Source organism: Anopheles maculipalpis, chromosome 3RL (assembly GCF_943734695.1).
Source record: "Anopheles maculipalpis chromosome 3RL, idAnoMacuDA_375_x, whole genome shotgun sequence".
Lineage (NCBI taxonomy): Eukaryota > Metazoa > Arthropoda > Insecta > Diptera > Culicidae > Anopheles > Anopheles maculipalpis.
Window position 1 is genome coordinate 65,434,456 of NC_064872.1, and position 17,585 is coordinate 65,452,040.

Genomic DNA, 17,585 nt, shown 5'->3' on the forward strand with positions numbered 1-17,585 from the left:
GAAGAAGAAGAAGATTGACTCGATAAAACAATTACCAAGTGCAACAGGAGATACGAAAGCTCCACATCCTAGCGAAAGAAGCTTAAGCAACAACAGTAAAACAAAATGACACCCAAACCAGAGGAAAGCATTCCCGTCTCGCACGTGGGCGACGACCGGGAGCTTGGCGAACCGGGCCTAAACAACAGTGCCAGTTTGAGCAATCTTAGCGCCAATCTCAAGCTGAACGCGTTCATCAACAACGGTTTCGTGAGTGATTGTGCCCAGGCCGAAAAGCTGGCCGCAATGGAACTGCACGGTGGCAAGGAGGAGCTGCGCAAGGATACGAAAAACAGCAACCAGCATGGCGTCCTGATGAGCAGCAACGGCAGTGCGGCAACGGTAGCCGAAAAACCGGTCGTAGACTTTGACGATCTGCTGCCGCACGTGGGCGAATTTGGGCGCTATCAGAAGATACTCTTCCTGCTGATGATTCCGTTCGCGTTCTTCGTGGCGTTCGTGTACTTTTCGCAGATTTTCATCACTCTCGTGCCCGAAGAGCATTGGTGTTACGTGCCAGAACTGCAGCACCTGTCCGTGGAGGAAAGGTAGGTGGTATACCTGTGTGTATGGGGTGTGTCCTCCGTATTAGTGTAGGCTAAGTGTTTCGAGCGCTTAGTAGCTTAGTAGATGTTTCTTTGTACGGGGCAGTTACGGCGTGCCAACTACTACCAAACCACCAAGAGTGGTTACGGTTCGAGGGTGATGTTAAATGCCCTCCACACTAAGACATCTTCACGGTGTATTCTGTGGCGCATTCCGAAGTACATTTTGTCCCTCCTTTTTGTTCCAACTACTCGGCCACACTAATACGTAGGTGTGATATTAGTAGTAAACCCCATACGCTGTGTTTTTGACCATAAAATCGTACCGTCTTTGAACTAAGCCGCTGGAGCGTGGCGGGACGAAGAAAGACGCGGTCGACAACGGTCGGTGGCCGCACAGTGATGCTAGAGAAGCGATGGTTTTCTGTCAAGGTTTTTGGACACTGCGATGTTTTGATTTTTCCTTCTACCGCTGGTGTTCCGAAAACGGAATTCAAGTGGTAAAAGAAGATCGCCCGTTAAATGCATCGCGAGTTCCAATGCGCCATATATTGGGTGCATAATGCTTGTATGAAAAAAAAGGTTCTCATTTTCTATCGATTTCGATCGAAGATGAAGGATAACCGCACTTCTGCAACAAATTTCGGACAAAGAAGAACGCCAGCTCGGCTGTGTTGGAACACTTGTACAGCCTGGCAATGAGATTTTGCGGAGCTAAATGTTCTTGATGATCGGAGCCTCTTCCGAGTTGATTGCTGCTGTTTGGTTCAGCGTGTTCATGGGATATTATTACCTCGACCGTAGACGACCGGTAAACCCCCGCCTCACGGAACAGATGCTTGATTTACTTCCTCATTTAGCGGCAAAGCAAGGACCAGTACATTAACTGCAACGTTTCTACAAGAATGAAATGCATCCGACATTACTAGCAGCTAGAGTAGAGTAAAACAGCTCAAACCGCATGCTGCACAAACGATGCATTGATTCCGTAGTAAACACCGCAGCACTGGCCCTTGGTGTAACGGCGCGTCGGAGCAGTCGGAGCGCGGCAGAGTGCACTTCCTTTTTGCAATCCATAGCGCATTCGTATCGGTTTACATCACACACGACGGGCAATGCCATATCGCGGTTATGATGAAGTGTGTACTTACAAATAGCTGACCCGTGTAAGTAGCCGTCGTGACACTAGCCAGATGTGCCATCGTGACATGATACAATTGAAGTCACAGCATTTTTTTATTTGTCCTAAAACCAACGTTAATATGAGCTAATAAACTGCGATCGAACGATCAATGCACACATTGACCATGAAGTGTCAATAGCGCAGAGATGAGCCCGCAATTATTCCCAACCAAACAATTGCAACATTTCGGGGTGTCTACTTTACGCAATGGGCGCCATTTATGGTTTCCATTTTTTTACATTCAAGCACATTCGAACGCTTCTTCGAACACAGTGTGTAATTATCTTCACCGGTTTCTCTAACGCGTTTGCGTGTGTATGGATCGATTAATGATCGATCACCATCATCGGCACCCAAGTAGTCAATTCCGTTGGTGGCTCTTCCATTTCCAAACAACAACAAGTTAAAAAAAGCCCAAAGCGAATGCCGCATCGGAGTGCGCGCGCGTGCTCTACTCGAAAAGTTTCAACTTCAACTTGACCCAAATTCGAGGTAAAGCACCGCCATGCCGCTCCGGCGACTGTGAGCCGCGTAACACGCGCGACAAACGGGTGCGACGCTTGCGGTGTTGTGGGTAAAGAATTGCAACGGATCACGCTAATTAAGCTGGCTGCAGAATTGAAGTTCAAAGACGCATTGCGATCTAAAGACGCGTGAGGAGGGAACTTACCAGCCGGACAATCACACTTCTCCCTCCATCAGTCAAGGTTTGCCGATTCGATTGAACACAAAGCGTTTTTTCTCGTTGAGTTTTATTTTTAGTTTTGCGATAACTGTTGAATCATCTTTACTAATGCTTCTTGATCTATTTGGATGTGATCTTTTTTTTCTGTAATATTGCGACACATTACAAGGTTAACTGGAATGGTGACCGTTCTGGGACAGGTGCTACCGTTGCATCTAAGAAGCGCTTTATTTGCAGGTGTTCGTTCTGGAGCAAAAATTAAACCCCACAAAACTCCTAGAAAATTGCGTGCCGCGAATTGCTGGTATCCACCACACATACGCACAGGTTAAGGCCAGTACGGTTGGCCGGTGCGAGTGACTAATAGTTTGTAGGCACGGCGAATGCCGCGCCACCATATCGGTCGTATGATTTTATCGCGATATATAGGTAAAAGCGCATGCTGACCGCACTACCGACTCCAATCCCGTGAACGGTGGCAGCCTAGTTGTCCCCACCAGCAACAAGATGGCCTCATTTGTCTATGCGCGTTGTGAAATAGACATTTCGCAAGTGTACTGCAAGCCTTACAGTTCTCCGCACAGTGAGTGTTGGAAAAAAAACCCCCGACATTAGAGCGCTGAGCTGAGGATCACTGCAAAATCAAAGAGAGAGAAGAGGATTTTAGTAAAGAGACTTTCGCACTTTCGGTGGGATTTTCAATGTCAAATTGCCACTATTTAATACACCGTTCTTGTGCGCATAAATTAGTAAACTTCAATTCTAATCCTTTCAAGTAGTGGTACTCCACCTTCACTGAACACGTGTGTGTGCATTGTTTGTGTTTATGTTGCGGCGCAATTCTGCAGCGCATAGCATACATAGTAGTACTCCACCTGCGGCATTGTTTGCATGGTTGCAATTTTTCTCTCTCTCTCCCTCGTCTCTTTTGCTGCTGGCCACAGTTCTTGCAATGGGCTCCTCACCTGCGCTCAAGCATACGCGCCTCATAAATGGATGAGCTTACGTCGGTAGAATAAGACGAAAAATTGAGAACGGCTTGACGTACGCCTGGGCTGAAGGTCGCAATTAAATTGTGCACCACTATTTGTGTACAGGTGTGTACGTGCAAATGTTTGCAATGTAAAGAACTTGCCCCACACACGCCGTTGACTTAACGCAACATGCTCGTGTTGTAGTATGCGAGAATGTTTTTATGGAGTAAAAAAAACAAAAAACCGACCACACCGTGCTCATATACCGGTGGAAATCCGGACCATTGTCGGGTGGTGTGGTATGGTTTTTGAGGGTCAAGCCACACCACACTTAAGCAGCTAGGCAGCGAGTGAAAGTCCGAGGTGAGTAAGTCAGGTCCGGTACGGGTCCGCTAGAATTGGAACCCTTCTACCGCGCTGCTACGCGACCCCACCCCGTTACAAGCGCAAGAGACCAATTTACTGTAATCGGAACATGAACAGCAGTGAGTTACCCCGCGCTGGGCATCGTAATGACGTAACGTGAGCTCGTGGAATTCCGGTCACACAAGGAAGTTGAACTTTGTCCAACGGCCTATTTATCTTGCCTGCCAGCCAAGTCATGGTCGGTCACGTGGTAGAGCTAGCACGGACTAGCATCGGCGAATGGGGCTCATCGCAGGGCACTAGGAAGTGCTAGTGCTCTAAATTGGTTCACGAACGTTTGACATCGAATATCTGAGGGGAAAATGATGAATGTCAAAATAGAACAGCTGAAGCCATCGAAGCGAGAGATTGATCCATTAGATCACTCGGTCACGATTGGAACTGTGTGCTGTAGCTTTTCCGTACATCAACCCGCACATACCAACGTTTCCCGGAAATGGCAACAGGAAGCACCAGCGACCGACACGTAAAGGTATTCGCTGCGTATCGATTGCGACGGTCAATATCTGCCTCCGATGGAATGCCTCCATAATTCTGGTATTAGATAATTTGTGCTCCCTTTATCCTGCTTTCCGGCATCTCAGGCACTAGCAGACGTCATTCGACAACATCTATGGAGTACAAGTGCAGGATTAGTTTTGAGCAACCCTTCAAGGGGGTTTTTTTTCTTCTATTATTGCTGCTTGCGTCAGTAAAGTCGTGCCTGAAGTTCATGATACAAAAGATGCTTTTGCAAAGAACGCTTTTGATTGACAGCAGGTGATGATATAGATTCGTGAACATCGTGATTTCCTCAATCAACTTCGGAGGTCAACATTGCACGCCGACGAATAATTTTTCTTCCTGTAACCAATCAGGATACGACCAACTCTCCTCGACTTGTCTGACATATTGTGTGTTTGATAGACACTCAAATGTAAAGAGACTTGTCAAATTCAATCAAACAAGTGATATTGAAAGTTGATATAGTTTAAGATATAAGTCCGCGGCGGTCCGGGCTGTCACAAGACAGGACCGGGGTTCAAATGCCATCCGAACCATTCTTCCATAGTGAGGAATTGAGTGTCCAACTATGTAATATCAGCAAGTTTAGTAAGCCATTCGATGGTCGTCCTGACCTAGTAGGTCGTTAAACCAAAACGAGAGGGATAGATTAAGACAAACAAACTGGATGTCCTGGAGACAGGTAATATAGAAGTGACGAGAACATTATCCACAACCGGATATTCACGTTTTGCTAAAAATCATTGTCAACCATTGCTGAAGGATTGCCTTTGAGCAGGGACAAGACATTAAGCCAAACCCCAAAAGCAAAAAAGCGGCTCTTTTTGCTGCAGGGATATGTGTTTCTCCTTCCTCGCAGTCACATTCTACCAGATTACCATCCACCGAACAAGTTACGGTACGAGGTCTCATTGGCGATCCGTAAAACCATTTTTTTTTTTTGGTGATTCAAACAACACCTCATCTTGGGCTCTTTGTGACAAAAAAAAAGATTTTTATGACACTGCCGGCACAACTTTAAAAAGCTGTTTGAAAAATGCTAATTTATTGTGCTCCTTGAATAAAAGCGCAAACACACACACAGTGGTTGAATTTCGTAACAATTACCAATATCTCGTCTGATGATCGGCAGTTTGAGCTCACCTTTTGCAAGCTGATGATAAATCATCCATATCTAGCTGGTTTGATCAGGCTGTATTATGATACTTAAATAGCATTAGGTGTTAACAAGAGTGTTCTATGATACCGAAAACGGTAGCATAAAATTTAATAAACAAAAACAAAACACTCAACAATTCACTTAGTATCCCACACGATGGTCTGCCCTCACGACGCTCACATAACAACACGGACACGCAACGGCAACAGAAAATGCGGAAATAAAAAAAACGAACAGAAAAAAAAATGCGCCAACCACGAACGGCCACCAGAACAAGCTCCTAATGGTTTGACCATAGCCGTGAAAAAGGGCTTCCCTTCAATGTTATGTTCCGCTGGCTGTGGTAACGCTGCCACCGTGGTCGGTTCTGTGCTAATAAACCTTGAAATTCGATTAAAATCCATTCCTCCTAAGCGCGCGTCTCAACCAATGGTGTTCGTTAATAGCAGGGTTTTTAAACTGGCCAGAGCTACCAGGGATTGCGTCGCGCGGTTGTTTCGTTGCGGCTGGACGAAGCAAATCGTTTGTTTCGGAAGTTAATCTATGCTTCGCTTACTTCCCTGTCGAGAATCCGGTTCAAGTTTTTGTGTTGTTTTGTTTTTTCCTAATTCAATTCCGTATTTAATCGGACCAATAAGTTCTTGGTTTTCTGTATGGGCATCATTTGCTAGGTGAAGTGGGCAGGCGTTAGCCGATGATCTGTAGAATCATAGCTCATTCACGATCACGATTCTGTACATGGTCTTGACCAATATGCTGGCAGGAATTGAGCAAAGAATTGATTGTTTCAATAGCTTTTTTTATTATTTACCCAGCTGGATTATCTTGAGGCACGAATTTGGATAATTTGAGCTAAAGTTGAGAAAAAAAGCAAACCATCAACAAGTCATTTGACGAATATCTATTAGACAGTTTCAGTAAACTGGTTAATTGAAGGAACACAACACACTTGCCATGCCTTTAATTTATGCTGTCCTGTCAATCTTGCCTTTCAACGACTGACATTTGTCATACAAAAGGCACCGGCCCGTTTCCTGACTCCCTTTTCCTTTCCCATTAAGGGGTGCTTAAGGATTAATAGTCTGTGGAGCACAAAAAAAAAATCATGGCGGAGAAACACTTCCACCTAAACCTGTTTAACCGCTTACAGTATTCTCGCACATTCGGGTTTTTTTTTTATACCACCGTCTGGTGTTAGGCTTTCATAAATGATAGCCTTTTTGGCACTGTCGCCGTCATACCAGTGACACAGGAACATTAATTATCCGGCCACCAATAAAAACGGCGTTTGTGTTGCTAAGCCAAACCCAAATTCGCCATAACCTTAAAAACCCACATCTGAGCAGATGGTAAAACCCAGCAGCAAAATGGGTTGTAATGGTTGTCGGTTTCTACGGATCTGCCCGCTTGCGAAGAACACTTCCAAACTTCCGGGTGTTACCGTCTCCGGTATCGAGAAAAAAAAATTGCAAAAACGGAACTCCATCATGCGCTTGAGCTGAGCATTGATTGGATTTGTGTGAGTGTGATTTGCTTTACGGTGGTTTATGGTAGAGTATAGCATTTGAATGTTTGAATGATCACTTGAGTCATCATTAATCGATGGAATGGATCACTTGTGTGTGAAATTAAATCCCACACAACTTAATCGAAATCATTTGCCGAACAAAAAAAGATTTTAATTACACTAGCTCGGGGATTATTCTGCACAACAGGTTCCCGATTTTTTGCTGGTTAGCGTGCTATTCCTAATAATAAAACTGATCCTTCCTGTCGATTCTGAAGAACAGCTTCAAACTGGCTAACAAATGCTACTCCCTACCTATCTCTTGGACCCAAACGCCGCAACCAGTGGTTCATTGACTGGTTAGTGAGTGAAGGGAAGCAGAAATCCCACCGGGAGCCACCGTGCATGGATCAATGACTTTCATAGCATCTCAAGGATGCGAGCAACATAGCAAACGCTCGGATTTCTTTGTTCAGTGCCCCGAACCGGGTGCTAGAAGTGAACGTTTCTTGCAATTGGTTCGTCCGCAATGATCATCATCACATCCTCGTATTCCTCTAACCGCATCATGATGACTTGGGGAGCAACAAAAAAAAGCTGCCTCACAAGAGACAGCGCGTGACCAAAGCTAGTAACCAATGAGCAAACAGTATAATTCCCTATCTGCCGCTAGCATCCCTGCCTTGCATTAACATCCTGCCTTTCCATTGCTCCTTCTTTCCACAGACGCGCGTTAGCCATTCCGGTCGACGAATCGTTTGGGTCCGGCTTGGGCTCGGGTATCGTCGCCGATGGAAGCGAACCGATCAGCTACAGCAAATGTACGATGTACGCCGTTAACTTCACGGAGGTGCTTGCCAACAACATACGCAAGGCAGATCCATCCTGGCCGACGCAACCCTGCCGGAACGGTTGGGAGTACAACTTTACGGATGTACCGTACCAAACGGCTGCAACTGATGTAAGTGGAAGCAGGAGATGCAATCCTGTACCAGCGTAATGAGCATATATCTAACTTTTTTCTTGCCTTCTTTATTTTTTTTGCTTTTACACAACAGTTCGAATGGGTCTGCGACCATGCCTACCTCCCGACGTTGGCCCAATCCATCTTCTTCCTCGGTGCGATCGTCGGTGGTCTGCTGTTCGGTTGGATTGCGGATCGATACGGACGCATCCCCGCGCTGGCTGGTTGCAATATTGTCGGTTTTGTGGCCGGTGTCGCTACCGCATTCGTTGGCAACTTCTGGCAGTTTAGCTTGTGCCGGTTTCTGGTCGGATTTGCTTTCGACAACTGCTTCACCATGATGTACATCTTAGGTAAGTTGGCTTACATCGATCCATCGTATTCTACGCACCTCCCAATAGCAACAATTCATCGACCGGGATCTGTCCAAATTGATTCTAACTTGCACGACACGACATAGTCGCGTGAGATTGATAGACACCGACACCTGCACCACCATTGCATACAGTTTGCACTTTGATGCGACCTTATTATATGTATTTAGCTTCCTCTGCCCCTGATTCTTGTGGTGCCTATAAACACTCATCCGCAACGCGCTGGTTTACAGTGAGGAGGGCAATCGAAGGCGATCGCCTTGGAATGGGGAGAATTTATGGAAACACGAGCCTCAAACTCTGTGCCTGTTGTCGTGGTTTGCAATAGAGCAAGCGATGTCTAGGGTGCATACAAATGTGCGTTACTGACCCTGCTTGTAGCAACATTAGTTAAAAATGTCACGATTTAATTTTGATCAACAGAAACTGTATCATAACGACATGTTTTAATTAGTTCTCGTATCAGATATAGAACATGTAGTATTTTCCCACCTTAGAACTGACCGTTAAGATAATCAGAACTAGAACAACGTATACTCACAGCATGCCAAAGAATGTGGTCGGAAGTATATGTTTAACCTGATTACGTCTCTCTCTCTCTCTCACACCTTTGCCGATCTCTAGCCGGGACGGGCAGCATGACTGTGGGGTTGGCACGATCGTGTGCTATTGAGCAATTAATTACACCAAAGGTTTGCAATTTTGCACCTAAATGCTACCCGCCGATAGCAATCGAAATCGTGAATGCTTTTTGATTGTGAATGCAACACACATTCAGACACTGGCCCGGGTACGATCGCGTGGAATAGCTAATGAAATGGGTGATAATCTACACCTGACGGTAGAGCATCTATTTAGCTACGCTTAACGATAACCTAATTGATCATTTGTAACGCACAGCCAGGAAACTTATGGCACTTGTCGTGAGGGCGCATATTTGCAGCCACCAAAGCATGTTAATAAATTTTTCCAACACCTGTTTTGTTCCCTCAGGTCATAAGTTAAAAAGACCATACCACGGCAACAATTAGAAGGGGCCATTTTGCGTGTCTTTACTACTGCTTCGATGCGCCATTTTACACCATTTGACAGATTTATGATAACGGCAAACATGACAAGAAAAGGCCACCTATAACGACAAACTGAGTGGATCTCACGGTAGGAAAAGCCATTCTACCTGGCCGACCGCCGTTAATGATGCTAATGAACGACAACGAAACATTACATCTCGATTACTTCCCGCTGTAGGTTGTTTCACCTTTCGTCCAGTAGTGGCCAAGTAAATGTCTACACCGGGCGAGGTAGGTGGACAGAACAAAGGGGCAAAAAGCGCTTTATCTTGCGACCGATGCCTTCACTTACATTCTTGATTTAAAAGCGTATGACTTCATCGTACAGTAAGATAAGTTTGCGATAATTACAATGCCAAGAACGGACAGTCAGCCAATCCCACTTTCATAGCCCTTTTTTTAATACAAAGCCAAAAGTCTAGCTACGCGTTATGCGACAACGCGCATTGCCGTGTAACAGATGCGGAAAGCTTTAGCAGCCACAATGGCCGCCCAGTTGTAAGACGACGTAATAGTCACGATTGTATAATCGTTCCATGCATCGGTTTATGATGTCTTCATCAACAACATCAGTGCTTTACGGAACTTTGCGTCTTTCTCGTTCTGTGCCAGCTAGGTTCAGCGTTGGTCAATTTCCGGAGCATGGACACACACACACACACACACCGCATACCACCGGTTTAACCTCTTAGTGCCGATGTCTCCATCATGTCTCCGCTATCTGCACGGTAACCTGCGGTCACTAACCTAAACCCTCGCGCTCAAGTTCAAGTACGTTCGGCAAAACGGTAACATATGTCCCAGTTAAAGGAATGTCAACGCCATATCTTACCATCTCACCAAGGTTATCTGCCTCGATGCAGTTAACCCTCGTTTTTTTTTTTTTTTTTTGTTGTCGTTTAAAGTTTGCCTTTAAACAGCGGTTTACCACTGCCCCGAAGGGCACAATTCACACGCAAACTACTGGTACGGGATGGTTCTTCCCCTGAAATTGGCGCCTTTTTCTCCGATACACCCATTTATCGAAAATTGTTCTACACGTTGTCCGTGTCTGTGTGTGTGTCCCAAAGGTTTTCGTTGAGTTTCGTTCCGGTTTTATGGTTTCCGCTCCAATTTCGAATGTGAATGTTTCGGTGACCGCGAATTTTTCAAAAAGACTTGCTGTTCAAGGCCATCCTGCAGCGTTTTGAGACAGTGGGCAACACTAGTAGCTAAGGTTGCCCACCAGTCACCCAACTGCAAAACTTTGTGATCACGCTTTGGAAGGTTACACGTAACGTGGAGTGTGCCGTGTGCAAGCTAGCTTCTTCGATGATTGCACCCATGCTGCTGGTTTGGGTAACTTCTTGTAGAATATTTAAATTTGTGTCCCACTCTACTACCCGGCTTTTCCTTTCACTAGCATCGATCGTACACTTGATGTACGTGATCTTGATCATTCACTAGCAGCAATGGGTTCTTGTTAGACTGTGCTCATTCGTATCGTACATATGATGCGACCTCATTATTTTTGTTGGCTGGTGTGGCGGGAAAAAACCGCACTATTACCGTGTTCTACACTATAGTTGACAGTTAGCAACGTTAAATTCTTGTTCTCTGCGAAGGTCGTACAACAAACCGTGCCCACCAAGACATGCGAAAGACAAAGAGCATGTCGGTGAGTGGTCAAATTCATTCAAGCACCGTTCTAATTTATTATGTAAAAAGATCGAAAAAAATGAACGCATTGTTTTTTTTAGATACCAAAATTAAAACTCCAACATTGACACACCTTTAAAAACGATAAAATCGGACCATTCTCGAGCGAGGGGGTGCGTGTAACTGAAGACATTATTTATCAAGTTTTTATAGACAACGGCTAAACTGTCCTTCGTATACCTGGCATGCTAATATTATGCTCGTGCCTATTTTATAGCACTCTGCACCCAGTGCAAATACTGATCGTTAATCGCAGTATCCGATCGCACTGTCCGATCAATATCTAATACCTCATCCTTCTCTTACCAGCTCTCCAAACAGCCAGCGCAACCTCATTCTCGATGTCAAACTGTGAGCAAGTACTGCTCTTGATTGAGGTCACTGAATAGATCTGCGTTGGTTACAGAAGCAAGCGATCGGCGACAATTTCCAATCATCCTCATCCATAATTTTACGCGTTTTTTTTCCACAACGTGCGTTTAAATTGCCAATTTAGGGCACAAACTTGCTCGATTATAAAACCACCGTGCACACGGTACTCGACAATCTATCCACGCTGGTAACCAATTATTATCTTGATCATCCGCTGAGCATCACAGCACAGGTGTGCAGTTCCGGATTGCCATATTATTGTGCCTCTCGGCTAATGGCACTTGCTAGCTAGCGAGCAAGTTCTAATTCTAATGGTGTTGTTCTTGCTCCAATTAGCATAACGACTGGACGTTACTTTGCCTATCCGCTCAAAGTACATCAGCCAACCTCCCAGGTTTTATAACTGTCGGCACATTGCATCGCTGCGTCCCGCGTCAGAGCGAATTATTAACGCTGAATGAACATTTAAGTAACACGGACACACTTTGATACAAACAAAAAGCACAGCAACAAACGTACGCAAACAAATCGCAGTCTGACCTTCCATCGAATGAAGTGACAGAATAAATAAACATGTTAATTGATGAAGCAGTGCGTGTGTGTGAAGTAGCATTTCCTTAACATTATATTCACACTGCCCACGCAAACGGTTACGGAGGCACAAATGTCTCCCGTGTTTTGCTCCCCGAGCTCACTCACAGGACAGTGGAATCTATTTGTCACTTTAAATGCCAAAGAAAAAAAAAGGCCTGTTGCTGGCCGGCGAAAAATTAAAAGTTGTGATTAGTTGCACCTACGTTGATAAGTAATGGATGCCGCCTGTGTATGATGTATATTCATATTGCCCAGATGTGTGGATTGTTGCGTGCCGTTAAACAGGTTACACCTGTTGCCCTCAATCAATCATACACCTTCGAATGGGAATTTATGAATATTTCATGTCCTGGTTTACTATCGCACAAGTCGTCGATTAAATTTGTCATCCAGAGCAAATAGTGTAGGAAATGGTCATTGAATTTCACTGCCGTAGGTGTAGGTCATTCTCGTATAAGTTTGCCGTTAGATTTCCTTCCATATATTAGCTCAATTCAGTGGTTGTTTTAAACATCCGGGGCATTTCAAATTCCATCCGAAACTTTTCGCCGTAGTGAGGACTGACTATCCAACTTCGTTGTATCCTCAAGTCTAGTATCATTAAATCGTTAAGCCAAGAGGAAGATTTAAGCATATTTAACTTAAACTAAAATCGCATTTTTTTATCCTCTCATTGCAGTTCTGGAATACGTTGGCCCAAAATGGCGCACGTTTGTCGCCAACATGTCGATCGCGCTGTTTTTCACGACCGCTTCCTGCGCATTGCCCTGGATTGCATACTATCTGGCAGATTGGAAAACGTTCGCTATTGTCACATCGGCACCGCTAGCTTTAGCCATCCTTACCCCACTGGTGGTACCGGAATCGGCAAGGTAAAATTGCTGCACTGCAAACTGTTGCTTCATAGCCGGCAAAATAAGGCATACATTAACATTTGCAATTGTTTGGTCACTTTTGCTTTCCAGATGGCTCGTTTCGCAGGGTAAGATTGACAAAGCCATCGGAATCCTTAAGAAGTTTGAAACGATCAACAAGAAGACGATCGATGCCAAGGTGTATCAGGAATTCAGTGACAGCTGCGTGCGGCTTCAGGAGGAAGAGGCTGCTAATAGCAACTACTCTGTACTGGATCTGTTCAAGACGCCACGCCTGCGTAACATCACCATCCTGCTGATTGCCATCTGGATGGCCATCTCGCTCGTGTTCGATGGTCACGTGCGTAACGTGGGTTCGCTCGGACTCGATCTGTTCTTCACGTTTACGGTTGCTGCTGCGACGGAGCTGCCGGCCGATACCTTCCTCACTCTGACGCTGGATCGTTGGGGACGGCGATGGTTGGCCTGCGGAACGATGGTCGCCAGCGGACTGTTCAGTCTGTTCGCCACCATGGTACCGATGGGTAGGTTTCTCCTGCAGGACTTCCTCTAAAGCAATACTTAACCTCTCTTTCCGATTCGCTCCCATCTTGCAGGTGCCTATTCAGCTACATTGGCAATTTTGGGACGCTTCAGTGTGAACATTTCGTACAACATTGGACTACAGTACGCGGCCGAGCTGCTTCCCACCGTCGTCCGGGCACAGGGTGTCGCGTTCATCCACATCATGGGATACGTGGCGAGCATTGTGGCACCGTTCGTCGTTTATCTCGCCAACATCTCGCCCTCCCTGCCACTGATTGTGCTGGGCGTTTTGGGTATCATTGGGGGATTGCTTTCCCTGCTGCTGCCCGAAACACTTGGACACGACCTGCCGCAAACGCTTGCCGATGGTGAAGAATTTGGACGTGGGCAAAAGATTTGGGACTTCCCCTGCCTCACCAAGTGAGTACTGGCCTGCCTGCTGGAGACCTCCAACGGCGCAACAATTCTAATGAACTTTTTTTTTTCGTTTTGTAGGAAAGTGGATGATGTCGATACCTGTGATGATTTGCCCGTGGAGCGATTCACCCGTGCCACATCGAAGAGCTCGATTGGTGCCTCACTGCGAGCCTCGACCCGCGGAGAGCTTCGGTCGAGCATGCTTAACCGCTCGATACGATCACGCGTATCGGTCCGCTCGCTGGCTCAGTGCAAGGAGGAACAGATGTCGGCCGGTGTGTAGAAGATGTCCCGGTTCCTAACCTCAGAAACATACCGAAAAGTGTAAGGTAGTAACGAGGAAAGCCGTCATATTTTAGCTCACCGCTTGGGAGTGTCACGCGGATCACTAATTGTAGTTTGTCCCACGGGAGGGAATGTTGTGAAACGTGTAGGTTTTAGTATTGTGTTTTGTTTTAAAAGCGTCAGCGTCGTGCTACAATTCTAGTCAACCGTATCGGATGATTTTCAGAGTGCAGTAACACACACTTGACAAGATAGTTATTGTATCCGTTGCCCAGTTCAATCAGCAGTAACGATGGAATATCGGCAGCATGTGCGAGAAGCAGCAGAACGCGACACGCGAAACAGTTCCTAATGTCAGGAAATCGAACAGGAAACGATTCATCTTCCATTGAGAGAGTACACCGCCATAAAAGAAACAAATTTAGTGGCCAAAATCGTTGCATCGAAAAGTATTACGCGTATCAATTCCATCACTATCGAAGGATAAATTTTACTGTTTTACTTGTGCGTGTGGTTATGGGAACGTGCATGGAAGGGCTGCAGCATCTCTCTACTAGGGCACGGGATGCAATCTGCAAACCCGGGAAAATCGATCAGGGAAACGATTGTTTCATCAAACGAGAAAAGTATTACGAGTTCCCGGTAGCAAGATCGCGACCAGGCTCTGTATTTAACGACGATAGGAGTACTCACTATCGCTAGGGAATAGAAAGCTAATTTATGATAAAGATACGTATTTAGGATAGCAAATCATTGTATGGAAAATGGGTTAGTTTGTAAGGCTGTTGGATCCAACGGCAAAAAAACTAATCCTTGTCGAATACGAGGATAGTAGATTGTTTTTAAAGGAAGTTCCAAACCATCTACAACTACGAACGCATTGCAGGTGGACGTGATAAAGAACAGATACAGATTTCATAAGCAAAAGTTGCTTCAACAGGAAAAAGGAAGCAGACAGGCATTATGTATGTTACGAAAAGTTTTATTTATTCGCTAATCCTTAAACCAAAACGTCGTAACAGTTCGAAATCGTAACTCGTTCCGAAAGTGGAACGGCGCTTTATGTGATACGGAGGGTTCAGGACAAAACAAAAACAGGAACAGGTTGTGAAGGTAAAATTGTTGTAATTTATCCAATGTAATCTTACCGTATCAAGAATATACAATATGTCAAAAGAGAAGCAGTGTGCTTAAGTTTCGGATGCTTTACAGAAACAGTGAAACCGAATTGAAATTGTTTCACCATTAGCGGGCAGGTGTGTCAAACATTCTGTTCAAGCTAAAAATACATCTTTTTCGGGACTGTTCATGTTACTGTAAGGGAGAAAATTATTTACATAAATTTACAGTTCGCTGCGCACACACCGTCCATTCGTTGCAAATAACGGATCGGTCTCGCACAACGCTCTCCGGGGAAATAGGGGGAATTGTCACACAGTTATTGGCTGTAGAGCTATGTTAAAACACGTCTTTTGTTTTACAAGTTCCACATGCAAAACATGCACACCCCACATACATCCGGTGAGGTTTTGGAGATTTTGGGGGAGACCTTTTAATTTTAGCCAAATTATGTACCGGTCCGTGCACATCTGGGGCGAGGTCTGTGAATATAATGAGATGAGAGATTTTGCATCCATATTTATTCTCCAAACGTTCACAATGACTGTGGAAAAAAGATTATACAACGACAAAACGCTTTACTTTCAGAAGTGATCGATGATAAGACGTTTCAATCCGTATAGTGGAATAGTAGGATCACTTAGGGTAATGGTTCAAATAGATGTCCACAAGAGGCTTGCAATATTCCACTATCCATTTGAAAGATTCCACTAAGTGATTCAACAGATCAATTATATGCATCTAAACCCTGGATCTACGGACACTTGTTCGGATTCTACGGACCTAACGTGTATTCTTTATTCTCTTTATTGTGAGGCATTGTTGTTTTATTATCTTGTGAACATCATTAGCTATTATAATATTATTAAATTGAAATTAAACTACTCAATTCATATGTTTTAAAAGTACATCTTCCAACAATTCTTCATCGTTAAATCTTAATTGCCCATAGTAGCTCATAGTTTAACCAACATCATATTTAATCCCACCAAATACCAGGCCGTCTGCTTATTCGTCTGCATACAAAAGTACCACATGCATGCATTGCATAATTAAGCCATATGCTCAAAAATCCCTTGGGATTACTATTTAAATCTTACAGTTGCCAGATTCCTTACTCTGGTTACGTGCTTGCCTAATCGTCAGATGCTACACAAACGGATATCGGTACACTGATATCGGCTTCCAATGCTGCCACAGTAACGATCCTATTTGTGTGCACGCAACAGGCCACATAGGACATAAAATGTGATGGATATGACATTTAATTTGTCGTAAAGCAGTAGGTGGTAGTCGTTTTTGACTGAACCGCACAAACGAGCCGGAAATCAATCATTCTCATCAGTGTGCCCCATTATCGTTACCGTACAATCACTCCCGATAACAACACTATCACTAAAAGTACCAAAGGAAAAGCATTTAAATTAATTGGAAATCAACGTCATTCGTGTTTGCTTATTTTTGTAAACAGTATTTAAAAAAAATGTCTATTTAGAGCCACTAAGATTTTTCCTTTCCAGGAATAACTCACACATTTTTGCGTAATCGAACCCCTTATAATACTAATCATGTCACATACAAACAGGCTCATCTTCTCGCATCAATAACAGACGATTTGCCAGGATTTTCGACCGCGTTTGACACACAGGCGGAGGATGAGCAAAGCGAAACTTGCTCCAAACACCGATTACCGTCCATCATCCGCAAAACAAGACCACCACTACCACAGCAACTCTCATCTCTCTCGGTTCCACATTCCAGAAGCCAGCCCAGGCGACGATGCTGGGGGTAGTGCTATATCCTTGAATCGTCCTTTAATCTGCTTTTCCACATTTTCATCTTTCTCTCGCCTTCCTTAGGCCTTCACTCTATGCCACACTCTCCGGTAGCGGCGAACTATCGGTCCTTGCTCCAGTTCATCTCGTGCTGTTTGTTCGATTTTAAGGCATATCGTCTTGGCTTGCTCATCCTCCCTCGGTAAAACGTTGGCGTCTTGATTTCCGATAGTCTCTCGCATCTGTCCCTGTTCCTGGGTTAGTTTTTAGACTTGCTTTATCACACGAAGTCTTTCCTTTTTCGAATGTTCTTTTCCCTTCCCGCACAGTACGTTATTTGTCACGGTCGCTATGCTCTTCTCGTTATCAGTTTGTAGTCCTTAAAATGTGATAATGCATGGCTGAGCGCCCACGTGTTCGATGGTTTGACAGTGCGTAACCTAGGCGAGAGAAGCAGCTAATGGCTATCCATTTACTTGTATGTTGTTGAGTTAG

At 44.8% G+C, this 17,585-nt stretch overlaps 2 protein-coding genes across 2 annotated transcripts in view; one reads left to right on the top strand and one right to left on the bottom strand.

Moving 5' to 3' along the window:
- The window catches only part of LOC126562120 (sialin-like), a 293,788-nt gene that overhangs the window by 177,775 nt on the left and 98,428 nt on the right, over positions 1-17,585 (bottom strand). The window lies entirely within an intron of this gene.
- On the top strand, positions 95-14,206 carry LOC126561730 (organic cation transporter protein). The gene is made up of 7 exons (XM_050218038.1): positions 95-587; positions 7,749-7,983; positions 8,081-8,339; positions 12,774-12,966; positions 13,060-13,493; positions 13,566-13,914; positions 13,990-14,206. Exons 1-7 carry the CDS (start codon positions 106-108, stop codon positions 14,192-14,194), a joined length of 2,157 nt encoding a protein of 718 aa, XP_050073995.1. The 5' UTR covers positions 95-105; the 3' UTR covers positions 14,195-14,206.

Coding starts and splice junctions, on each gene's coding strand:
- LOC126561730 (XM_050218038.1), top strand. CDS start 106: ATGACACCCAAACCAGAGGAAAGCATTCCCGTCTCGCACGTGGGCGAC. Junction 588..7,748: donor CACCTGTCCGTGGAGGAAAG/GTAGGTGGTATA, acceptor TTCTTTCCACAG/ACGCGCGTTAGCCATTCCGG. Junction 13,915..13,989: donor GACTTCCCCTGCCTCACCAA/GTGAGTACTGGC, acceptor TTCGTTTTGTAG/GAAAGTGGATGATGTCGATA.